Source organism: Batrachochytrium dendrobatidis (genome assembly GCF_000203795.2).
Source record: "Batrachochytrium dendrobatidis JAM81 unplaced genomic scaffold BATDEscaffold_15, whole genome shotgun sequence".
NCBI lineage: Eukaryota > Fungi > Chytridiomycota > Chytridiomycetes > Rhizophydiales > Batrachochytrium > Batrachochytrium dendrobatidis.
In genome coordinates, this window is record NW_006281113.1 from 577,911 (window position 1) to 603,682 (window position 25,772).

At 39.5% G+C, this 25,772-nt stretch overlaps 10 protein-coding genes across 10 annotated transcripts; 6 read left to right on the top strand and 4 right to left on the bottom strand.

Moving 5' to 3' along the window:
* Positions 1-178: 178 nt before the first annotated feature.
* On the top strand, positions 179-1,510 carry BATDEDRAFT_14267 (farnesyltranstransferase; the record flags this gene model as incomplete). The annotated part of the gene is made up of 8 exons (XM_006682065.1): positions 179-333; positions 391-437; positions 514-565; positions 628-794; positions 852-894; positions 983-1,085; positions 1,140-1,245; positions 1,311-1,510. Coding segments are annotated over 8 exons (873 nt in total), but the record flags the coding sequence as incomplete, so codon positions are not given.
* An 86-nt stretch (positions 1,511-1,596) lies between these two features.
* BATDEDRAFT_91959 (uncharacterized protein) lies at positions 1,597-4,686 on the top strand (the record flags this gene model as incomplete). Its single annotated transcript, XM_006682224.1, has 1 exon — positions 1,597-4,686. One exon carries the CDS (start codon positions 1,597-1,599, stop codon positions 4,684-4,686), a length of 3,090 nt encoding a protein of 1,029 aa, XP_006682287.1.
* Positions 4,687-5,390: 704 nt separating this feature from the next.
* BATDEDRAFT_37484 (uncharacterized protein) lies at positions 5,391-6,119 on the top strand (the record flags this gene model as incomplete). Its single annotated transcript, XM_006682188.1, has 1 exon — positions 5,391-6,119. A coding segment is annotated over exon 1 (702 nt), but the record flags the coding sequence as incomplete, so codon positions are not given.
* A 373-nt stretch (positions 6,120-6,492) lies between these two features.
* On the top strand, positions 6,493-7,218 carry BATDEDRAFT_5302 (uncharacterized protein; the record flags this gene model as incomplete). Its single annotated transcript, XM_006682054.1, has 1 exon — positions 6,493-7,218. A coding segment is annotated over one exon (726 nt), but the record flags the coding sequence as incomplete, so codon positions are not given.
* Positions 7,219-8,052: 834 nt separating this feature from the next.
* Positions 8,053-8,729, bottom strand: BATDEDRAFT_36124 (uncharacterized protein; the record flags this gene model as incomplete). The annotated part of the gene is made up of 2 exons (XM_006682174.1): positions 8,053-8,488; positions 8,570-8,729. The coding sequence occupies 2 exons, from the start codon at positions 8,727-8,729 to the stop codon at positions 8,085-8,087; spliced, it is 564 nt and encodes a 187-aa protein (XP_006682237.1). The 3' UTR covers positions 8,053-8,084.
* A 1,152-nt stretch (positions 8,730-9,881) lies between these two features.
* On the bottom strand, positions 9,882-10,760 carry BATDEDRAFT_27958 (uncharacterized protein; the record flags this gene model as incomplete). The annotated part of the gene is made up of 1 exon (XM_006682144.1): positions 9,882-10,760. One exon carries the CDS (start codon positions 10,758-10,760, stop codon positions 9,882-9,884), a length of 879 nt encoding a protein of 292 aa, XP_006682207.1.
* A 1,861-nt stretch (positions 10,761-12,621) lies between these two features.
* Positions 12,622-13,518, top strand: BATDEDRAFT_92089 (uncharacterized protein; the record flags this gene model as incomplete). Its single annotated transcript, XM_006682225.1, has 1 exon — positions 12,622-13,518. The coding sequence occupies one exon, from the start codon at positions 12,622-12,624 to the stop codon at positions 13,516-13,518; it is 897 nt and encodes a 298-aa protein (XP_006682288.1).
* A 1,160-nt stretch (positions 13,519-14,678) lies between these two features.
* BATDEDRAFT_27960 (uncharacterized protein) lies at positions 14,679-15,542 on the bottom strand (the record flags this gene model as incomplete). Its single annotated transcript, XM_006682145.1, has 1 exon — positions 14,679-15,542. One exon carries the CDS (start codon positions 15,540-15,542, stop codon positions 14,679-14,681), a length of 864 nt encoding a protein of 287 aa, XP_006682208.1.
* A 3,281-nt stretch (positions 15,543-18,823) lies between these two features.
* Positions 18,824-21,334, top strand: BATDEDRAFT_14222 (uncharacterized protein; the record flags this gene model as incomplete). The annotated part of the gene is made up of 1 exon (XM_006682061.1): positions 18,824-21,334. A coding segment is annotated over one exon (2,511 nt), but the record flags the coding sequence as incomplete, so codon positions are not given.
* Positions 21,335-23,029: 1,695 nt separating this feature from the next.
* On the bottom strand, positions 23,030-23,908 carry BATDEDRAFT_27962 (uncharacterized protein; the record flags this gene model as incomplete). Its single annotated transcript, XM_006682146.1, has 1 exon — positions 23,030-23,908. The coding sequence occupies one exon, from the start codon at positions 23,906-23,908 to the stop codon at positions 23,030-23,032; it is 879 nt and encodes a 292-aa protein (XP_006682209.1).
* Between the last annotated feature and the right edge of the window lie 1,864 nt (positions 23,909-25,772).

Below are 25,772 nucleotides of genomic sequence, written 5' to 3' on the forward strand. Positions count from 1 at the left end.
GTTGCAGCCATAACGTGATTTCCTGAGGGTTTGAATTAATAACTAATTTGAGTCTAGAGAGTCCGACTTTATCCATGAGTTCTCAAGACCCAAAAGAGGCAAGGTTTAAAGTGTAGCGCATTACCTCGTATTTATCAGACCATTATGGGTGCTGACACAACAATACACTCTTATTTAGATTGTGCTTGAGCCGTATCAATACCTCATTCAGCATCCTGGCCAGGAAATACGAAACTTGCTTATTGAAGGGTTTCAAAAATGGTTCCAGGTGCCCACTGAAAAACTTGCCATTATCAAGCAAGTGGTTGCTATGCTGCATACTGCGAGTTTATTGTAAGTGATTTGCATCATTTAAATAGTGGCTTGTACTAAATCATACTTGATGAATAGGGTCGATGATGTAGAAGACGGATCTGATTTACGACGTGGAGTGCCAGGTAAACAGATCTGTTTAAACTCAATCCTATTGTTGTATAACATCTTGTGAATTCTTTTTAATCATACAATGTTTAGTCACGCACAAGATTTTTGGAGTTGCAAGTACAATCAATGCTGCTAATTACGCGTAGGTTGGCAACTGGTTTGAATGGATGCATTGACATGGATTGACATGTTTTTTTGTTTTAGATACTTTATTGCTTTGGAAAACGTGCTGATGTTGAAGGATGTGAGAATTGTTCAAGCATTTACCGAAGAGTTGCAATTGCTGCACTTGGGACAGGGGATGGAGATTCATTGGAGGGACACAGTTGTTTGTCCAAGTGAATCTGATTATTTGAAAATGGTAGAAAACAGTAAGTTTTAGTTTGAGATACTGGGTATGGATTTAAATGTACTGAGTAAATGTTTAGAGACAGGAGGTCTTCTTCGATTGGGAGTTCGAATGATGCAGCTGTGTGCAAACTCGTCATTGTAAGTTGTGTTTTAGTATACCCGGTAGTAGAATGATATGGATTGGTAACCATAGAATTTGATATACAAGTGACATTGAGTCACCGGCAGCGCTAGAATACATCAAACTAGTGAATCTGATTGGTGTATTTTATCAAGTGCGTGACGATTATTTGAATCTAAAATCAGCCAAAGTAAGCCTACTGTTTCAAAACACTTTTATTTCAAGATGATAACAGTTTTAAAAGTATCATGATCGCAAAGGGTATGCAGAGGATTTAACAGAGGGTAAATTCTCATACCCGATTGTTCGATGTATCCATAAAGACAGCAGCAAGTCATCGCAACTATGCAGTTGAGTAGTGTATTAAAAAACATGACACAGTTTGAAGCATGCTAATGACCATTCCATCACACAGGTATACTAAGACAGCGAACACGAGATATGGATATTAAAAAGTATGCGATTGAGATATTAGAGAATGCGGGAGTGTTTGCAGACACAGCAAAGGAATTGAAGAGTATGGAGAGAAAGGCAAGAGAGATGGTAGTCAAGCATGGTGGTAACCAGGTTTTAGAGCAGATTTTAGATGGATTATCTCATGGTTATCAAGAATGAATAAATCAAAGTGAAGATCAAAGCACGAATGAAAATCTTGACTATCGAAGCATCAACTGGTTATTATTGAACTAGTATTATTATTGATGGACTTTGACTTGACAGAGTTGTTTGTTTCCAACGATGATGCAGCCTCACAACCGCCTGCATTGGCCTTGTCTGAGTCGCAAGCACCAGCAGCAGGTTATCTGACTGTTCAAGAGTTGTTTGGAACAACAGGAACAACAGGACTTGCAGGACTTTCAGGACTTTCAGGAACAACAGGAACAACCAACACTCTCCGTGTATGCACATTGAGTAACAACACTAGTTGTGGGTTGAGTTCGACTTTATCTGAAACTAGTGCTGAATGCAATGCATTGAATGCAACCGACACTTCTCGTTGGAATCATTGCTCTCTTGTCGATCATTCCGACTCTTCCATTGAAACTACTGTTGCTGCTTCTACTACATCAATGCCTGACTTGATTCAGTTTGGTGATTTCACTCCGTTGATTCCAAGTGTCCATGACTCGACCATGACTGGAATCCACGATGACTATAACTCTTTAATGAATAATAAAATGCCTTCTCAGTCGGATTTTGGTCTGTTCCAACACCCGAGGCGGAACTCAACCTTGGCTTCCATTCCCTCCATCAGCATCGCACAACCCACTTCAACTGCTATCCATTCCAATCTCAGGTCGGATCGTCCTTCTACTATTGTGATTTCTACCACTCCTGTCACTAAAACTATCCCTGAATCGGGTGCATTGATGTCTGCTTGGATTTCTCCGTCCGCTGGTCTGTCCAATTGCTCTTTCAATTCATTTGCTGTTCCTCATCCGCTTTCGGATTCTCGTTCCACTCTTCATCAACATTTACTTCGTCAGCAATCCATGACCCCTCAGAATGATCTTTATTCCAACTCGTCATTGTCTGCATCTCATTTAAAACATAATTCTCAACAATTACTGATGATGCATCCTCAACAATCGTTTCAATTTCAACCACTGTTTGGCTTATCCAGTGGCTCTACTTGTGTGTCCTCTCCTATCGTGTCCTCAAGCTCTACTCTTACTGGCACTCCATTATCTGTATCCGATTTGGCTGTATCGCCCATTGGTTCTGTATCGCCACGTATAGTCGAACCTCATGCTTTAATGCACGCTCCTACTCATACTACACTGGCTTCTGTCAGTGCTCCTGTATCCACTACTGTATCTCCTAGTACTATGATGATGGATTCTAAATATCCTTTACTAGGTGCTGAAAGTGACTATTCAGAGGAAGATCACACGAGTGATGTGTTTCGTCAGAGAAGATTAGGTTCCGATCTTTTCATTGGCCATTCAGATGTGCCAACTACTTTTACTGCCTTGCAATCTCATTCCAATCATGATGTCAGTACAACTGTTTCTATTCCTGTCAGTGCACAATATAGGCGTCATTCATCTGCTAGTCTAACTGTCATGCCTATTGCTACTGTAAAAATCAATCCAATTGATAACGAGGTACAGTCTACTGCCGTGATCTCTACCATGACCTCTACAACCGACGCTACAACTACCGATGTGGACAGCGACTCTGAAAGCGATCTTGAACAGGTTTCTGATCCATTGCATGACGCTTTAATCACTGCAAAAACTGAAGATTCAAAACACGACCATCATGATCCATATCATTCAACATATACATTGAATGCATCCATGGATAATGCATCTACTCTAACTAAATCTACTAATAAAATGGCTCCACGATTTGCTTCTGGTGGAGGTAGAGGTCGAAGAAATAAACGTGCATCAGTCGCATCAAGCACACCGTTGGCACTTTTGACTCCTTTACGTAACGGACTCAAACCCAGTTCAGGAAGACGGCGATCTACTGGAGCAGCTACTGCTTTTATGGCTGCTGTCACCTCTGAACTCTTGGATGAAGATCCAAACTCTCATCCCGCTTGGGATCAATTATCAAAAGAAGATTTGAAGCTTTTTATAGATCCTTCATTGTCTATGCAAGACCGTAAACTGATTCGACAAAGTATTACGATTAGGAATCGAAGACGTAATTCCATTGCTGCTTTGGATTCACATGATCGTATGTTACCATTACTACCGGAAATCAATCCTAAAAGTACAAATGGGTTTTCTCCATTGTCGACTGCGTTGACTTGTGACAATGGATCATCTTTTGATGTTGATTCCTTGAACAGTAATGGAACTGGCGTGTCAAGACGTAGAGCGTCTGTATCGACGCTTCCACTATCCAATTCTAAACCGTTTGCAACCCATACAACGACCACTTACTCTCCCAAATCACCTGCCTTTTTGCATACTCCATCCACGCCATCTGGAACTCCAGCCTATATTGGATCAACACTTGATGAATTCACCACTCTCTCTGGCTCTTCATCACCGAAATCTACCACTGCTTTAAACACACAACCACGTCGAGTGAGCTTTAGAGAAAATGTTCGACAAAGACGAGAATCACTTCAAGCACTGCTTCGACATATCTCTACTCAAGAGGGTATCACATACACTGTTGGCACTCCATTTCCCCTTCGATCGCTTCGGTCTGCCACAACAACCCTACCCATGACTAAAGTCGAGGGTAACATAGAGTCTAAAGGCACTGGTGACAATCTCGACAATATGGATGTGAGTGTGGATGAGTCAGTGCAGGATTCCACTATACTGTCTAGCTCCGACCCGATGGACATGTGCATGAATGAAACAGACATTTACTCACATCAAAAGCAAACAGGATCACCTTCGCATGATATCTCGCATCCACCCACAATTGTCAATACTGTAGCTGCTGTTGAAAGTATACCGGATGATCTGTCAAGATTAGTTGGCACTGCGTTTATATTAAAAGTTCATTCTGTGGACACGCCTTTACTCCATCATCACCAACCTAGTCTTGCTGGCTCAAAGCCTGCGTTGTGTGATGAACATCCCAATTCATGCAGGATATTCACACCTTTTGATCAGTATCCATCACAGGGAATTATGTTTGAAGATGGCAATGTAACCAATGCAATTCATCATCATGCCAAGAATGCACAACGGCTGTATTTGCAAGCCATAGGACGCTTTTCTGCCATGGATGATTGCATTCCGCCTGTCTGTTCTGTTACTACAGAAGAACAAATCATGGCCCGAGATTTGTTGCAGGTGATGCTGAATCTATAACTCATTGACTTGATATCTACACGTTTTTTGGTTATTCAATACCAATCTAGATCTGCATTTGCTTCTCCTTATTGTTCACATACATTATTTTCGGTGCGAGTTTTTTTCATCTCATTTATATCTGCCACTATTTTACAATGTTCATCTCTGTCTTTTATCTCATGAACCCTATTATTATTGCTCTATTGCCGTTTTCTTGGGTTGAATTATATAAATATTGGTTCTTGAAGTTTTTATTTTGTCACTGCTATAATATCAACAGACTGGTTTGAGTGAGCAGTATATTTGAATCATTAATGTTACTGGCATGTATGAATACACACTACAATGTGAATCTGTTTTGTACCATTGAGATGAATCATATTTGAGCTAGTTTCAGAGTTGTCGAATGATACTACAAATCCATCTTTTAACTAATGGTATCTACAATGGTAAAAATGGTTACTACCCCAATAGCTGATATATTCAAATTTTAATGCAACCACGTGTGATGTATTATGCTTGTTGGCAGGTATTCAATCAACCTAAGCATTAATGCCTCGACCACTTGCATCGGCACACACCGGTATGAATTGCGCAGGTGTTTGTTATTAGGCGTTTTACGGGTTGAACTCATGCTGAGCTGAAACGCCAAATTGAAATAATTAATCTATATAAAACCCTATATTTCCAACACTCTAGCTTGGACTATACTTGTATTCATTGTCTTGCAACCTATATACACTAGATAATGTTTGGATCGTCTGTTGCCTTTGTTTTTGCTATTGCTACTTCGGTAGTTTTTGCTGCTCCGTTTTCCCAGCCTGTAGAGTCGGTTTCCAATCTGCCTTTTTATTTCCCAAAATCTGTGTCAACGCACTTTCCTCTGAACCATGCCTCAAATTTTAAAGCACCTTCTAATGAGGATTCGGTCAAAATCGGTACTGCCTACATTTGTGATCGACTCGGTCTTTCCAACAAGGAATTTAAAGCGTACAACACATTTACTGATGCTGCAGGGATTACTCATATATATGGTGCACACGTTGTTAATGGTATTCGTATTGCCAATCATCAAGCTGCAGTTCATATCAAAGCTGGCCAAATTATTTCCTTTTCGTCATCGTTTGGTACAAAAAGTCATTTTGCTAAAAGTGACTTGTCGACTATTGCCTCGGAACCTAAACTGTCTTTTAAGCAAGTGTCTGACCAGGTTACTCAGACTTATCATCTCCCCATGTATACAAAGTTTGCTTATATGATCGAGTATGTTGCTCAAGCCGATGGATCGATGGCTCAGACTTATAAATTCCAACTTCGTGATAATCCATTGACCCAGTGGGTTCAAGTTTGGGCTCATACTGATACTGGCAAAGTTATTCACGCTGTTGATTTCAAGAGTAAAGCTTCGTACAAGGTCATTCCCATTCCAAAAGTTGACGTGAATGACGGATTTGAAATGGTTAAAAATCCCGAGTTTAATGCTTCTTCTCCTCAAGGTTGGACAGATGGTCAAGAAACTACTGGAAACAATGTTCTAGCTGCAGATCAAACCAGCGGTACTCCTAGCAGTGGTGTTAATGGTGTTTTTGATTCCAGTTTTAACCCGCAAGAAGATCCAAGAACTGCTGCCAATGTCAAGGCTAGCGCCATCAATTTGTTCTACAGTAAGCATTTTTGTTGAAGTATTTTTACATCCTATTTATCTAGACTGTGTATTCATGTATGTGTAAACGCATAGTTGGCAATATTGTTCACGATATCTCGTATCAGTATGGGTTTACCGAGGCTGCTGGTAATTTCCAAAAGGACAATTTTGGTAAAGGCGGTGAGGGTAACGATGTTGTTGTCATCAATGTTCAAAGCACTGCTGGTACTGATGATGCCAAGTTTTATGCTCCTGCTGATGGTCAACCTGGTGAAATGGACATGTTCCGTTTCACTACCACTACGCCCAACCGCGACGGTGGTCTTGACAACGTCATTCCTATCCACGAGTATGTGCATGGTATTTCCAATCGGTTGACGGGTGGAGCTGCCACGACCCAATGCTTGGAAGCTCTTGAATCGGGTGGTATGGGTGAAGGCTGGTCCGACACAATTGCCATGTATCTTACTTCAAAAAAAACGGATGTTGCCACAACCCCTATTGTCATGGGCGCTTATGCCACTGGAGATGCTTCTGGTATTCGTTCCCATCCTTACACTACGGATATCAAGGTCAATCCCTTGACCTATGCCGATCTCCAAACACGCGATGAAGTCCACGATATTGGTGAAGTGTGGGCAGTCATGCTTTGGGAAGTCTACTGGAACTTGGTTGCCAAGAATGGATTCTCTACCGATCTTTACAATGCCAAAGGCAAGGCTGGTAACATTATTGCTCTGCAGAACGTGATTGGAGGCATGATGATCCAGCCATGCAATCCCACTTTCCTCGATGCTCGTGATGCCATCATTGCATCAGATGCTGCTCGCTACAACGGAGCCAACAAATGTGAGATCTGGAGAGGATTCTCCAAACGTGGTATGGGACCCAATGCAAGAAACCATCAAAATGACTTTTCCGTTCCTGCTGAATGCAAGGATGGTACTGGAAGTGTTGGATCGACTTCTAGTCTTTCTACTGCAACTAAAACAAGTGCTTCATCTACTGAAACTGCTACCTCGTCTATTGGAAAAAGTATTTCAGCTACAGAAACTGCTACTTTATCTATTGGAAAAAGTGCTTCAGCTACAGAAACTGCTACCTCGGCTACAGAAACTACTCTAGTAGCTACTGGAAAAAGTACTTCAACTACTGCCGTAGCAACCTCGAGTCCTGTTGCAACACAATCTAGCCCTGATCCCAAACCGCGCACAACAACGCATGATAAACCGCATCACACCCATAGTACCAAACTATCAAGTACTCGTCAACCCAGTGTGCCTACTCCTCACCCTAAATGCCACGCATAAAACATTTGCAGGTTTTTATACTTTGACCAAGATTTACAGTCGTATTCACGTAAAATGGATCACTCTATCCTGCAGTAATCATCTCTTTGAAATAAACAATAATTGGATATTCATTGTACCTCGTTTTACTACACATTGGTTACCTTTTTAATAAACAACGTTTATCATGATATACAAACTAGTTCTGAATTGTGCACATTTGACCAGCATGCACTGTACAATCACTAGATTCATGTATTGTAATCCAAATATGGGTTGGACTGTCAAGTCTATACACACTCGATTTTGCTGTATTCAAAATCATACATGCTTGCAATCTAATTCAAGAAAACAATTTCAGGAATGCAATTGTTGTCATGCCAATCACCACCAACAATACCAATCAACTAAAGATGACAAGAGATGATACTCGTGCGGATACACAATTTTGAAAACAAGTGCAACATGAGTTCATTTGATATTTAGAACAGGAGAACAAGTGGGATGGCAATAGCCATTGGACCTATCACACTCAAAGCGGTTTTCTTGGCACTGTTGGCAGCTTTAGCAGCATTCGTGCCAGCGGGAGCAGCAGCACTAGTAGAAGCAGACGATCCACCATTTGTTGCAGCTAGAGTAATGTCCGCACATTGGTATAGCATACCATCAGTGCCTTGTAAAATCACTTGGATGGTACCGATTTGACCCATTTGTAATATCCCACTCGCATTTGCAGAGGTCATGTCGATGGGAATGGTGTAGTTTCCTACTGCAGTGTAGTTGCGACTGCCAAGAGTATAAGGGAAAGTGGTTGGGTTCTCACCAGGACCAAACTTGACAGTAATGACAGCATTGGCATCTGCAATCTCAAGAACAAGATTCGACTCTAATGTAATGTCAGTGCATACAAATACGTTCAGATTGTACACAATACATTAACAAGCATGAATGAATGCATAATGCTCACTCAAAGCAGCATTCGTTCGAGATGCAACAGTATTGTATCCACCACAGGGTGCAGTAGATTCCTTGAGCTCATCAAATCCTCTCGTCGCAGGACTGGTAAGAATAAAATGAGCAGAGGCTGACGAAGCAAGAGCAGCAATAAAAGCAGTAACGAGTTGCATGATATATCTCAGTAATGCAAAATTAAAGACTCGACCAAGAATGTTGAGGGATATTTGCAGATTTATAGTTCGGCTTGATGCTTTTATTGTCGAATGGTAAAATCCATGAGCGAGTTTTGATTATTATTGGACCCGTGTGGCAAATAAAATACTTTAAACCTCATCCATGTGGCGACTATTACATGAAAACTTGCTGAAATGCGGTACTATTGCTTGTCTAGTAGCATAAATGGCGTAAATGATGTGTGTATGGTATTGGATTGGTGTAATATGATTAGCCATTATAGTCGAATATACTATATTTTTACTTGGTAGTAAAAAGTGTTGTTGAATAAACAAGTCGCAGTGTTTGCAAGACATATCAAGTGTGAACCATCATGCCATTCGTTGCAGTATTATCACAGTTTACTCTTGGTATCACACTTTCAGTTTCAACATTATGCATACTGGATGGGTGATGGATAGATGTCAGCGTAGCTGATGACAGTCATGTTTTGTGAATGAGTGAACGAATGACTGAGTGACTGATGGCATTTATTGTCATTCGTCCAGATCAAAAACTATTGATACTATGTCGTGCTTAAAAGTGGAACAAATGACAGATATTGGTAATACATGGTATGGATTGGATACACATGATCCAAGTGTATCGATCATGGTATGTATTGTTTGAATCTATCACTGTATATCTGAATGATCATGTCGATACTGGATGCGCAATATCAACAGTGCAATATGGTATACTGCTACAAGTATATGATTATCCACACTGCGTTAGTAGTTGATCATATTGCACCAATCGACCAGTATACGATCACTGCATACATCAACATGTGCATAATGACCATATTGTTGGATGGTATTCGACATGTGATATTTGACAAACTTGAAACCAATGCGATCCATGTCAAATGTGAATATCAGCTGTACAATATATCAAGTATATTCAGTTTAGTTTTGGTATGCACGAATATGCACAAATATGCAATATATAATGTATTGAAACATACAAGTGTCGGTATACAATATGATCAGATACAATGCCAAATATCAAATATCAAGTGGTAATTGTATTGTATTGTACTGTATTGTATTTATTACAAACAAAAATACAACACATTTGGTCAAAACCAGTCCAGATTAGCATTCAAATCAATCATCCGAATCAGATGAATCATCATCGTTTTTGAATTGACTCCAGCGTGATCCAAGACTACTTTTCATTTTGGAATAAGCTTTCCGTGTACTAGAACGAACTTTGAAAGTTCCCTTTGTATTGGATGAGATTTGAGTGGGTTGGTCTGTAGGCGTTTTGCTTGATAAACTTTTATAATTCCGTGGTAAACTCTGGGTTCCACTAGTGGAGGCTTGCTCAGATTCTGACTGTTGGTCTAGTTGGAAATTGAGGAATTTAAGTATGTTTTCAACAAAACCAATATTTGATCTCATAAAACCCACGTGAGAGTAAAATAGTGGCGAATTCAGATCGTCTCCAAACAGGCGCTTTGCGAGCTCTTTTTCGACAAAATCTAATTTAAGGCCCAAATCAATATCTTTGGGATTGATTTTATAATACTCCTTTTCAAGCTTGATACGTTTTATCTCTTCTTTTCTATACTTTTCTCTGGCTTCGTTGAGCTTCTTTCCGTACTTTGGACCTTTTCCTTTTCCAAATTCACGGAAAAGCCACCAAGATTCTTGATCTAGCTGTTTTACTAGTTTCTCTTGTTTAGGAATTTCTTGTTTTAGCAAGTTCCGCATTTCTTTTGCTTTTTCACGTTCTTGGGTTAGTTTTAGGTATTGTTTGATCAACTCTGCATCGGCCTTTGTAAATTGACTAACATCAACCCAATTTGCAATTTCTTCATTAGAAGCTGTCCAAAGCCCAGATTTGTTACTTTCAGTTGCAGTGGGTTGAGTTGTTGAAGTGCTAGCATCGGTACTTGTAGTTGCACTTGGATTGACTGGGTTGGCTGTAGTGACCGAACAAGCCAACAGGATTGATGACAATACTGTGACTGCGAGTTTCATTGTATTGGTTTGTATTGGTCAAACACGTTGTATATGGCTGATTGACAGGTTGGTTTGGATTGTATTTATGCCATTGAATGGATAGATTAAAAACATGTCGAGTGCCCGTTCTAAGGGATTTGTGTTGTCAGGGTTAATGGTGATTTGACATCAATGTTCAACTTTGAAGGGATATCCATTTATATAATAGCCGCAATTCTTGGTTGAACTGCAGCTTGACTATGCATTCGAGTATCATATGGTTGATTGTGTAGCTTTACACCCTTATTCACCCTAAAAAGGGTCAATATGCTGAAATATGAACAAATGCATGCTCAAACAAGACTATATGCAACTGAATGTCACTCAGTTGTTGGATGGTCATCAATATGTGTTGTAGTTGACATGATTCAAACATGTGGTTTAGTAATGCTCTGCATTCAACTCGACACGGTCAGTCATGATCGATATTGACCGAGTCGATACAATGCAGTTCATGTTGCAATCACAATGTCACGTTGATGATCAGTGACTTGCAACCGTTGTGTTGGCATTGTATACTGTAGATATATCAATGTCGATTGTCACTATATAGTTGTATCAACCACACATCATGATCATATGTCGTGATTGACTCGTATTCTGGATTGGTGCACTCATTCCATTCCATTGCATTGTATTACATTCCATTACATCACTCGAGTTGATCAGCATGTGTCAACTGGCCAATATCGTCAACCTGGTTATACACGCATTTGACATGTGCATTTGGACAGTAATCATTGTACAATCCAGACTATTGTAAAAAACGGTTAAACTTGTAACTACTGGTTTTCAATTGGTGTCTTGTCAAAACCATGTTACATTGTAGTGATCTGTTGTAAAAGCATAACCCAATTCAACTATTATAAAATCATCAGCGTTGTATTCTATTAATGGATACCCATTCATACCTGGTTATACCTGGTTATACCCATCTACTGCTCACTTTCTATAGTTTGTATCGTCCTTGCTATTTTTACTGATTTCCTATATTGAATACTTTTACATTTCAACATATCTCGTATCTTGTATCTGAATAGTGCACAATTATATCGGGTTGCTTGTTTCCAACTCGACATGCTCATGTTTGCGTTATTTTATTGCAACCCATCAATGATCGTACAAGATCGGCTGTTTATTGTTATAATGGCGGCCATACATTTGAAACTGTCAAGCATTGCAGCACAATATCGCATAATGTTCAATCCGTCTGATACCAATAAAACTGATGCTCTGTTGATTGGGTAATATGTCAATCACCAAATGAACAAAAATACGGAATGGTTGATATGTAATCAATATAGCGTCGATTAAATGAGGTTGTTTGATATGACTGGCTGACCACAAAGTACTGATATTTAGTCCAACAATAGTTTGATTAATAAAGTCAAAATATTGAAAGCTAAACGAAAAGCCCATTCCTGAATGTTGATCGCCCTAGCAATCCTTATATTTCCACTTGTACGGCTTAGCATTCATGTGTTGATTACTAGTTTATCACGTTTTAGGACGCCATTCCTTAAACAGCCCTGACCATTCGACCAATAGCTTGATGGAAAGCAATATGCTTTGTGCTTTCCATCAAAGCTTGAGCATTTACTACATGATGAAAAGTACAAAGATAACAAGCAGAGACTACAAAGGTGAGGAACGGCTGAATGGAAAAATATGCTTACTCGATAATATAAACTTGCGTCTACAATAGGGAGTAAGGGCGAACAATAACGCAAAGTTTCATTTTTTTGGTATTACACTACCAACCTCGATGTCCTATCGACTATAAAACCCCGCATACTTTCCCAGCAGTTATACTCATAACTGGCTCCGCATACTTGATCAAATGAGGTATCTCAACTTTTCTATTCTTGCTACGTTTTTTGCCTTGTCCAGTAGTGTCTATGCCGCTCCACCTGTTCCAGATATAACGGTTAGCATTCCCGAGGATGAAAACACCCACAATAGACAAGCGTTTATCAATGGATTGATGAATCTGGCAGATTCAGAAATGAAACATATGGGCAAGCTTATGATTGATGACACAAAATACGACCCCAATCTTATACAACAATACTATATTACTGATGGTGGTCATACTTATGACAAAAGCGACTATTGGGGACGGGATGCGCTTGTTCATGTGTTGCTCGAATATATGCCTGATTCACCAAACCTGGATGAGCAGTCTGGAACTCCTGGTACTTCCACTCAACCTGGACTGATTGGCGGACTTTGGTCAATGATATGGCCTAAAGCAACGACATCAGATGCTTCAAGATCTCTGGAACAAAAAATTGATGATTATCATGCACTGGCCAAGTTGCTTTCTAGCAAATATCTTTTGTGGATTAAACAAGTAGCGCTGCATTTCGATCAGTTGGATGTTCGATCCACTAGCGCTCCAACATTAAAACTGATCAAAGATTTCAAACTGTCTGCTCAAAACCTTGTTAGTGTTTTTGAGAGTGAAGAGGACAATATACAGCATGCTGCCAGAGTACTCAAAAATGGTTCAAAGCTCGGATCGCTCAAATTGATCAAAAATATAATGGGCAATCATCAAAAATTCGTTAAAAGTATACTGGATGACATTACAAAACTGATACATGTGTATCTGGCCACCGACCACTATCATTTGATTAAACTCAAGCCTATACTTGTTGACTGGTTCAAACTTCACAATACAATGGGTACCAAAGCGGATGCCTTGATTCAAGAGATGGAGTCGACAAGCCGCTAATAGATTAAATACATGCAGTCATTAAACTACAATTGATTGAAAAAACTGTTGAAAATCACTTGCTAAACAGTGCATGTTTAATAAATCATTCATTCTTACAATTTGTATTAGTAGATGTGAATGTGGATTTGGTACTGGTAATTACTGCACGACTAGAATCAGCATATTCAACACCAACATGCCATATTAGGGTCATATTGATGGTTTTTATTCGGTTGTTGTAAATGTATCAATCATCAAACCTGGTAAAATGGTATGTATGGTATTGGATTGGTGTAATATGATTAGCCATTATAGTCGAATATACTATACTTTTACTTGGTAGTAAAGAATGTTGTTGAATAAACAAGTCGCAGTGTTTGCAAGACATATCAAGTGTGAACCATCATGCCATTCGTTGCAGTATTATCACAGTTTACTCTTGGTATCACACTTTCAGTTTCAACATTATGCATACTGGATGGGTGATGGATAGATGTCAGCGTAGCTGATGACAAAGTCATGTTTTGTCAATGAGTGAACGAATGACTGAGTGACTGATGGCATTTATTGTCATTCGTCCAGATCAAAAACTATTGATACTATGTCGTGCTTAAAAGTGGAACAAATGACAGATATTGGTAATACATGGTATGGATTGGATACACATGTTTCAAGTGTATCAATCATGGTATGTATTGTTTGAATCCATCACTGTATATCTGAATGATCATGTCGATACTGGATGCGCAATATCAACAGTGCAATATGGTATACTGCTACAAGTATATGATGATCCACACTGCGTTAGTAGTTGATCATATTGCACCAATCGACCAGTATACGATCACTGCATACATCAACATGTGCATAATGACCATATTGTTGGATGGTATTCGACATGTGATATTTGACAAACTTGAAACCAATGCGATCCATGTCAAATGTGAATATCAGCTGTACAATATATCAAGTATATTCAGTTTAGTTTTGGTATGCACGAGTATGCACAAATATGCAATATATAATGTGCTGTGCTGTATTGAAACATACAAGTGTCGGTGTACAATATGATCAGATACAATGCCAAATATCAAATATCAATTTCATTTATTACAAGCAAAAATACAATAGACACGGTCAAAACCAATTCAGATCAGCACTCGAATCAATCGGATGAATCAGGTGGATTTTTTAGATCTGGATCGACCCAGGAATGACCCAAATCTATTCCCAAAACTGGAAGATTCTGCCTGTGAACTGGATAAAGTTTTGGAAGTTGATCGAGTGAGACGTAGTGTAGGTATTTCATCTAATGGTGGGTATTGAGTGTCAGGATCTTCCACGAACTCGCTACATGAAGGGATATTCTTATAGCCTTGTCGAGCCATTTTACACTTTCTAGGTCTTCTCATTACGCGGCTACACGATACCATGGGCGATTCTTTCAGCATTTCATTTTGTAATTTACTGATGTAAGCTGCAATTTCAGGATTTGATTCAAGGAGTCTTATGCGAGTAGCAACTGTTGGAATATTTGGAGTTTCCTTGAAAAAGGTATGTACAATTGCTGATTGAACGTTCCACAACTTGGAAAACAACTTATCACACAATGCACTGTGCTTCAGATGTTTGTCTTTAAGCTTGTCAAGTTTGTGAGATTGCTTTTCAAGTTCAAGTTGAAACTTTTCGAGTGAGTCTTTATATCCTAAATTGCCATTGCCTTGCTTAGATTTCTGTATCAACTTGTGATATCTTTCATTTAGCATAGCTACTCGTTTCTCTTGAACTTCAGTCTCCTTTTTTAGCAAGTCGTATACTCTTCTTGCTCTCTCATGAGTTTCCTTCTTTTGCAAGTATTTTTTGATCAGACATTTGTTTCCAACTGAGAATATACTTTTGTAAAAAAAGTATCCATCACCTAGACTGGAAACTGTTGAAGTGCTAGCATCGGTACTTGTAGTTGCACTAGGATTGACTGGGTTGGCTGTAGTGACCGAACAAGCCAACAGGATTGATGACAATACTGTGACTGCGAGTTTCATTGTATTGGTTTGTATTGGTCAAACACGTTGTATATGGCTGATTGACAGGTCGGTTTGGATTGTATTTATGCCATTGAATGGATAGATTAAAAGCATGCCGGATGACCGTTTTAGGGATTTGTGTTGTCAGGGTTAATGGTGATTTGTCACCAATCTCAAACTTTAAAGGGTTACTCCTTTATATAATAGCCGCAATTCTTGGTTGAACCGCTTCTTGACTGTACATTCAAGTATCATATGGTTGATTGTGCAGCTTTACACTCTCATCCACCCTAAAAAGGGTTAGTATGCCACAATATGAACAGGTATGTACATGCTCAAACAAGACTATATGCAACTGAATGTCACTCAGTTGTTGGATGGTCATCAATATGTGTTGTGGTTGACATGATTCAAACATGTGGTTTGGTGATGCTTTGCATTCAACTCGACACGGTCAGTCATGATCAGTATTGACCGAGTCGATATAATGCAGTTCATGTTGCAACCACAATGTCACATTGATGATCAATGACTTGCAACTGTTGTGTTGGCATTGCATGTTGTAGATATATCAATATCGATTGTCACTATATAGCTGTATCAACCACACATTATGATCATATGTCATGATTGACTCGTATTCTGGATTGGTGCACTCATTCCATTACATTGCATTACATCACTCGACAACTACAACAATCGATATCAACCATATTGAGTGAGTTGATATATTGCATCAACACCAGATATACGATATCAACAGTGCAGTATGGTATATTGCTACAAGTATATAATGGTCCACACTGTGTTAGTGGTTAATCATATTGCACTGATCGACCAGTATACGATCACTGGATACACCACACGTTGGTGTTTACCACTGTATATGTGATGTATATTGGTTATAGTGCATGATATCAACGAGTTTATGCATACTGCTTACACCACACACACCACACACATCAAACCGACTCAGTGATATGCAAGTGTTGTGGCTTGACCAAATCACAATCACCCATATTGTCGACTGTCTAACTCGTTGATATTCAAACCGTGCCATCACTGGTCACAATATAATGGTTGACTGGTTCGTTTGATTGACCTGACATTGACACTTTTTAAACCTCGACTTGATTCATCAACTTGGATATTCATATAATATTGGGTTTGTATCATCACGTTGGACTCGTTATCAAACACCTTGATGTGTCCATGCAACACAAACTCGATATACACACATTGGTTACTGTTTGACATGACTGGGCGATCATCAATACCAGACAATGCAGCTGTATTAGTTGCATGATACAATCAATCATGGTTGGCTCATCACCATCAAATATTAAATGTTGATCACGTATACATTGATTTGTAATTGCATGGTTCGTTGGCAATACACACTATGATATGATTGACAACCGTAGTCTCCAACAGTGTTCAATATCAGTATAACTGTTTGCTGGACAAGTTGTTGATTTGCAGTAATCAGATGTGTATCACCTGTAAAATTTGATGTAATTGACGGGTTGTAGCCGCTAGCCAACAAGCATCGAAATACTGAATTTTGCTCTTTACGTGAATACGGCTACAATTAGACGCCATCATTGATTCGTAGACCAATACAACCAACGCTTATTTTGATTTATCGCAGCTACTTTTTATATCCAGAATAAACTAATAATCGACTATATGCTGATGGGTAACTCTGCCACCGCCTGGTTTGGGTCATCCATTACTACCGCCTATATATTCACTGTGCTCGTTTGTGATTTACTGGGTAGTGGTTTTATGCATGTAGAAGCCAAACCTTTACATGCTGGTAAGTCTATAGTATACTGTCATGTTGCATCCAATACCACTAGGTTTAGAGTGCAATGACTAGCCATTCGTTGGATTAGTGATCGACTCCACTTGTAAATATCCACGCGACTGTAATTGCCAGAAATCAGCCTCGCTGATGGACAGGCATTTATCAATATGTGCTAGACTCGAGCATGGTATATACCCATTGCATATATCAGTTACTGATGCATTTGCTTGTAATTAGTGAATCAATTCGATCTCAACGGCAATGTCTGTCCATTGCCACTTAGATACTCGCAGTTGTGTCCTGTACTCTGTGTCAAGGATATTGCTCTATGTCCAGCCTTGGTGCAGCCTGCAGCATGTCCTTCTGGCCAATTCTATTGTCAAGACGGCCAATGCCATGCTGGCAATTCACTTTCTGCTGCCTGTCCTGCATCTATGGCGTCAGTCTGTAGTTGCGGCAGCGATGCATTTGCATCAGTCATCTCTCCTGTGCAATCCTCTGGCAGCACTTTGTTTCCATGCTCTCCGACCCAGCCCAGAGTCAATGTCAAGGTCTGGTCAAACTCTTCTGCTACAATGGATGAAAACCCCGCTGGGGACACTGACCTTGCATTGGCCTGTGCGACTGCTCTTGGCTTGGACACTGGAAGTATTCCTGCCAACATCACAACCCCATTCTTCAAGCAGTGTCTGCTCACTGCAAAGGTTTTGGCCATGAACGAACCCGAGTTTGTTATTTTCTTTGGCTTTATTGTTGTTCAGTCGATCATATTGGTCTTGTTTCAGATTTATCGTAGCGTTCGTTCGACTGTAAGCAAATACACGTTTTGGATCGACTATTTGGCTAATGTCCAATATTAACTTGAACTGCTATTTATACTCAATAGTCGTCACATATATCTACATCTGGTAGCAGCAAGCAAACTACAGTGTTTGAAAGCGGTTTGGAAATGGAGAGCGTAATTCCCTCTTTCAAGTCAACTGCTAAACTCGCTCCTAACAATATCAAGTTTTCTGGCTACCGACACGATCCGCTAGGCACTTTGGTTTTGGCTACTGTGGTCATCTCAAGCTTTGTATGGCTAGGAATAATGTCAATCATCATTGGAGACTATTACCAAGTATTTTCTGGGTACAGTTATCGCGGCACTCAAATGATTTTTGGAGACCACGATAATCTGTCTCGTATTTTTATCGTATTATGGCATATCATGACCATTTGGTATGTTACCCTTCAAATCAACTCTGCATGGCTTCAGACTTACTTCAAGACTCGTGCACCACTTACTCGTGCTACCCATGTGCTGGTAGAAAAGGAAATTCCTTGTGCTGTTCAGTTTAGTGACGCTGGAAAATGGGTACTTCTTATGCAACGATTTGAAAAAACCCTTCAGAGAATGACAAAAACCGATCGGGCCATCAAACTCACTCGTGTCAAATACACTACCAATGGTCGTAAATACATCGAGTTTGAATGTGTTCGATATGTCATGGATTCAGCTACTGGATCATTTGAGCCATATTCATTTAATATCGGACCAAAGTGTTCTGACTTGGTGTTTGGAAAAGAACAAGCAAATGGATTGCCATCTACAGAGGCAGAGCGTCGAGTGGAGCTTTGTGGACCCAACGAAATTGTGTTTAAAATCGACACATTTGCTCGTGGTCTCATCAAGGAGTTTACTGGCATTTTCTACATTTACCAGCTGATGATGCTTCTTATTTGGTATTACTATGCCTACTATTACATGGGCATTGTTCTTACCATTGTTATTATTGCATCTGGTATTGTCAAGATTATTGTATCCACAAAGTCACAACAACGAGTTCTTGAAATGGCCACTTTTCATGGCCGTGCAAAAGTCTTCCGCGACGGCATATGGACTCGGGTAGATTGCTCAAACTTGGTTCCTGGTGATGTGATTGAAATTGAAGCGTCCCATAACGAATTATCAGTCGATTGTGTACTTGTCAAGGGACAAGTTGTTGCTGACGAGTCTTCTTTGACTGGCGAGGCTCTTCCTGTTGCCAAGTTTCCCATCAAAAACATAGATCGAGTCTATAATCGCGAAGAGTCTGAAAAAACCAACACATTGATTGCTGGCTGCCATATTCTAGAGGCTCGTCCAGATGTCGAAGGCGAATCGGTCATGGCAATTATTCTTGCTACTGGTGCCTCCACCTCCAAAGGCAGTCTTGTCAAGGACATTCTTTATCCTATGCCCATTTCGTTTATTTTTCTAGAGCACCTAAAGATTGTTATCCCCATGCTTGCTATTTGGGGTGTGGTGATGCTTTTCTTGTCCATGGCAATGCTAGGTTCAGCCACTGCCGATGCCTGGTTTTATGGAATGATTACAATTTCTCAAATTCTATCTCCATTGCTACCTGCTGTTCTTGTTATTGGTCAAAGCATTGCAGCGGATCGTCTACGTGCCCAAGGCATCATGTGTGTTGATCTTGCTCGCATTACGCTTGCTGGAAAAGTCAAGGTGTTTTGTTTTGACAAGACTGGCACGCTCACCAAAGAAGGTTTGGATTTCCTTGGCACTCATGCAATTGACAAAGACAAGGCCGAGTTTAAAGTAGTCAAAACCGAGTTTGAGTCATTTGACGATGAGATGAAACAAGCCATGCTCTGCTGTCATTCCCTATCAATGGTTGGATCTCAGCACGTTGGAAATTTTGTTGATATTGAAATGTTCAAGGCTACTGCAGCTGTGTTGGATACACGATCTGGTAGTACAACTATGATTATTCCCAATAGAATTTCCGACAACATCAACACCATGCATATTCTTAAACGGTTTGAATTTGTTCACTCGCACGCCTACATGTCTGTTGTTGCAATGAATACCGTTACCAACAGAATCACAGTGTATATCAAGGGATCGTTTGAAAAGGTGCAGGAATTGGTCAACCCATTTACACTTCCTGCCAACTTTGAAGCGGTTTCCAAGAGTCACTCGAGTACAGGATGCTATGTTCTTGCAATTGCTAGACGTGAATTACCAGAAGGAACACTTGCTGCAGACTTGCATACGTGGACTCGTGAGCAGTTTGAGTATGGTGCAGATATGGTTGGACTTTTGCTGTTTCGTAACCAACTTAAACCAGATACTGTCACTGCCTTGGAAGAACTGCGTGGAGGTGGCTGTCGTGTTGTTATGATTACAGGTGATCATGTCAATACTGGCATTCATATTGCTCAAACTAGTGGCATGATTTGTCAAGATTGGCAAGGAGTAGACCCTATTGTTGCTCTTGGTGATGTTGACAAGAGTCAGGACACTGTTCACTGGACACTGGTAGGCAGTGACAAGCGTATTAGTAGGTCTGAGCTTGAAAACATGCTTGGTCAGTCCAGATCTGGTCTTCAGCCCGTTGAACTTGCTGTCACGGGCAAAGCATTCAATATGCTTGTCCGCGATGGATTCATGAACGAGTACCTCTTTGAAACGCGTGTTTTTGCTCGTATGAGCCCTGAAGATAAAGTTCAATGTGTTCGTCTGCATATGACCCATTGCATTACAGCCATGTGTGGTGACGGAGGTAACGATGCAGGTGCACTCAAGGCTTCTCATGCTGGTGTTTCACTTTCCGAAGCAAAATCATCAGTTGTCTCCCATTTCTCATCTCGTAACCGCTCAATTCATTCGTGTGTCAATCTCCTCAAAGAAGCTCGTTGTTCACTGGATGTTTCTTTTGCCTCGTACAAGTACTTGATCATGTATGGTGAAATTTTGGCATTTGTTGGGTTGATTCAGTATTACTTTGTAGTCAATATGAGTCAAGCCATGTGGATCTTGATTGATGGTATCACCATTCCCATCAGTTGGGCACTCACCATGTCCAAACCCTCTCGTCGATTGGTAAACTCTCGCCCAACAGCACGTCTACTTGGATTTGAAACCATTGCATCAATTGTTGGTCAAATTTTCATCAACATTATCATTTTGGTGATTGCAACTGCTTTACTTTTCAAACAATCGTTTTTAAAATGTAGCGAGTTTGACGGAAACAAGGCCGATATGCGTAGATGGTGGGAGCTTGCAGACAATTTTGAGGGCGAAGTAACTGGTCTTATCACAGCATTTCAAATCATTCATGCATCAGCAGCGTTTAATCTTGGATCTAAATATCGAAATGGATTCATGATGAATCGTCCATTTTTCATGGTCTACGGTCTGGTGTTTGGCGTGATATCTTACATTACCTTGGCAAATCCCAACTGGCTTGGATGTGTGTTTCACATCAACTGTGGAACCAAGGATGCGATTGCAGAAATTGGATACACTGTTAATTTCCAGCTTCCCGAACAGTATTTTGCCCTCGCAGGACACAATGTCATGCCCTTTAGTTTTAGAATGGTTGTATGGGGATTGGCGGTCATTAATCTGGTGTTATTGATGTGCTGGGAGGGTATTGTCATACTTGGCCCAGTGAGAAGATATTTTATGAGAAGATTTCCTCAAAAACGCACTGTCCAACTTAGAGTTTAAGCTTTTTACAGTCGTATTCACGTAAAATGAAGCACCTTTCTATATTTATCTTGGGATATATAATGGTTGAATACTTGTATTTTACTACTGGAAATTGATTGTTTTTTATCAAGTTCTGTTGTATTCTAAAAACTCGCAAATGCGTTTCAATTCAAGAAAATATTTCAGGAATGCAACTGTTTTATGCAATCACCCAATGTTTGAAGGTTGAAAAGATGTCAAATATGTGGAATGTGTTGGAACAGAAATGTAAACATTCGCTCTGTATTTCTGTACAAGAATGAGCACAACAATTAGTGAATTAAAGTTTATAAAACAATATTGTCCAGTAAAATTGGCACCAATCAAACATGACTTGCTTATCATGTATTTTGATATTTTATTTTACGTGAATACGGTTGTAAATAATTACGAATCTAAGCTTTTCTGAATGAGCTGTACTTTTAAAATCAATTCAAATGATAATACCGTATTTATTCAAAAATAGACTGACAGTGATAAGTGATATGTCTAGCTTGTATTACTGGTGCATTACATGCATGAAATTGATTATCCGAAATCAGCAATTTAAACTAAGCTCAATCACTGGGTATACATTGAAGTATGGTGTTTGATAATATGCTATGATTGATTCTGCTGTATATCGTATTGAGAACATGATCGTGTATAATTAATGTTATTAGAAATATTTGTAATTATTGAATCATATTAAATATGTTTAGATACTGATACTGGATGCGCAATATCAACAGTGCAATATGGTATACTGCTACAAGTATATGACGATCCACACTGCGTTAGTGGTTGATCATATTGCACCAATCGACCAGTATACGATCACTGCATACATCAACATGTGCATAATGACCATATTGTTGGATGGTATTCGACATGTGATATTTGACAAACTTGAAACCAATGCGATCCATGTCAAATGTGAATATCAGCTGTACAATATATCAAGTATATTCAGTTTAGTTTTGGTATGCACAAATATGCACGAATATGCACAAATATGCACAAATATGCAATATATAATGTATTGAAACATACAAGTGTCGGTATACATATGATCAGATACAATGCCAAATATCAAATATCAAGTGGTAATTGTATTGTATTGTACTGTATTGTATTTATTACAAACAAAAATACAACACATTTGGTCAAAACCAGTCCAGATTAGCATTCAAATCAATCATCCGAATCAGATGAATCATCATCGTTTTTGAATTGACTCCAGCGTGATCCAAGACTACTTTTCATTTTGGAATAAGCTTTCCGTGTACTAGAACGAACTTTGAAAGTTCCCTTTGTATTGGATGAGATTTGAGTGGGTTGGTCTGTAGGCGTTTTGCTTGATAAACTTTTATAATTCCGTGGTAAACTCTGGGTTCCACTAGTGGAGGCTTGCTCGGATTCTGACTGTTGGTCTAGTTGGAGATTGAGGAATTTAAGTATGTTTTCAACAAAACCAATATTTGATGCCATAAAATGCATGTGAGAGTAAAATAGTGGTGAATCCAGATTGTCTCCAAACAGGAGTTTTGTGAGCTCTTTTTCGACAAAATCTAATTTAAGGCCCAAATCAATATTTTCGAGATCGGCTTTATGATACTCCTTTTCAAGCTTGATACGTTTTATCTCTTCTTTTCTATACTTTTCTCTGGCTTCGTTGAGCTTCTTTCCGTACTTTGGACCTTTTCCTTTTCCAAATTGACGGAGGAACCACCAAGATTCTTGATCTAGCTGTTTTACTAGTTTCTCTTGAACACCAGTCTCCTTTTTTAGCAAGTCCTGTTTTTCTTTTGCTTTTTCATATTTTTGGGTTAGTTTTAGGTATTGTTTGATCAACTCTGCATCGGCCTTTGTAAATTGACTAACATCAACCCAAGTTGCAATTTCTTCATTAGAAGCTGTCCAAAGCCCAGATTTGTTACTTTCAGTTGCAGTGGGTTGAGTTGTTGAAGTGCTAGCATCGGTACTTGTAGTTGCACTAGGATTGACTGGGTTGGCTGTAGTGACCGAACAAGCAAACAGGATTGATGACAATACTGTGACTGCGAGTTTCATTGTATTGGTTTGTATTGGTCAAACACGTTGTATATGGCTGATTGACAGGTCGGTTTGGATTGTATTTATGCCATTGAATGGATAGATTAAAAGCATGTCGAGTGCCCGTTCTAAGGGATTTGTGTTGTCAGGGTTAATGGTGATTTGACATCAATGTTCAACTTTGAAGGGATATCCATTTATATAATAGCCGCAATTCTTGATTGAACTGCAGCTTGACTATGCATTCGAGTATCATATGGTTGATTGTGCAGCTTTACACCCTTATTCACCCTAAAAAGGGTCAATATGCTGAAATATGAACAAATGCATGCTCAAACAAGACTATATGCAACTGAATGTCACTCAGTTGTTGGATGGTCATCAATATGTGTTGTAGTTGACATGATTCAAACATGTGGTTTAGTAATGCTCTGCATTCAACTCGACACGATCAGTCATGATCGATATTGACCGAGTCGATACAATGCAGTTCATGTTGCAACCACAATGTCACGTTGATGATCAGTGACTTGCAACCGTTGTGTTGGCATTGCATACTGTAGATATATCAATGTCGATTGTCACTGTATAGTTGTATCAACCACGCATCATGATCATATGTCGTGATTGACTCGTATTCTGGATTGGTGCACTCATTCCATTCCATTGCATTGCATCACTCGAACACAAACATCGTATGACTTGTTGATTGCTAATACCCATATTGATCGAATACACACTACATGACACATGTCAGGTTAGCGTATACATTCCACTATATAGCACATCATGTTGCTGATACCACGCATTGTGATTCAACAGTCAATCTGTATTCGAGTTCAACTACAATTGTTCGTGTCAATCATAATATACACGACCAATTGTAGTCGAGTTGATCCGACTGAATAGAGTCCGAGTCATCATGTTCATATCAAACTATTACAAACCATTGCAATTGTATTGCACAACTCCACTCGTGTTGATTACAACATGCTATTCAAAAATGTATCATATTGTCCTGTAATGACTGTACATGATTGTACATGGTTGTACATGGTTGTTTGGAACCAGTAGCTCCGTCGATTGATATCCACAATATGATACAGTAGTCGTCCAGATTGTGTGTTGTATTTGGTGTGTTGGGTGATGATATCAACCTGTAGTCAAGGTTTGACTATCTGGACATGTCGGTGACTTTTTACCAACTGTGTGCAACTCGATGTCCAATATCGAGTCATGTCATTGGTCAATTGATTGGTTCAATTCATCAGTGGGTTTGCTGGATCCATGTGGTGTGCAGCACTTTCAAGAGTATGTTGAATCTGTTGCAGTATTGGAACTTTGTAAACGGATCAACATACTAACCTGATCATTTCTGTGGTGGTTATTGCAGTCGAGTCGTAAAGCTTATTCTGGCAATCATTGATGGTTTCAACAATCGTTTGAATAATCGTTTGGATGTCAGGTTATGGTATTCTGATTGACAACTCGACTCGGATACAACTTGTTTGGACAATTACTGATCAATGGATTGGACAATGGACTAGGAATCAATCAACACATTGACAGATTTGTCATAACAAATGGAAACAACGACAATCCAGTTGTAATCCATATTGAGCCTTGAATTCAAACAGTCGTGAATCAAATCATTAATAAACTACAAAAACAGTCCAATATGCCAACTCGCATTTATCCACAACTCGATATGTGATGTTCAAATGTCTAATATTCAGACTGTGCTGATTGCAATTGTGGTTGTAATTGTGGTTGTGTGTAAATATCAATCCAATACTCGATTCAATACTTGATTCAACTTGAGCATGTACAGTTTTGTAGTAATCCATTTGATCACATTGACAGAATCAAGCAATGATCTGAT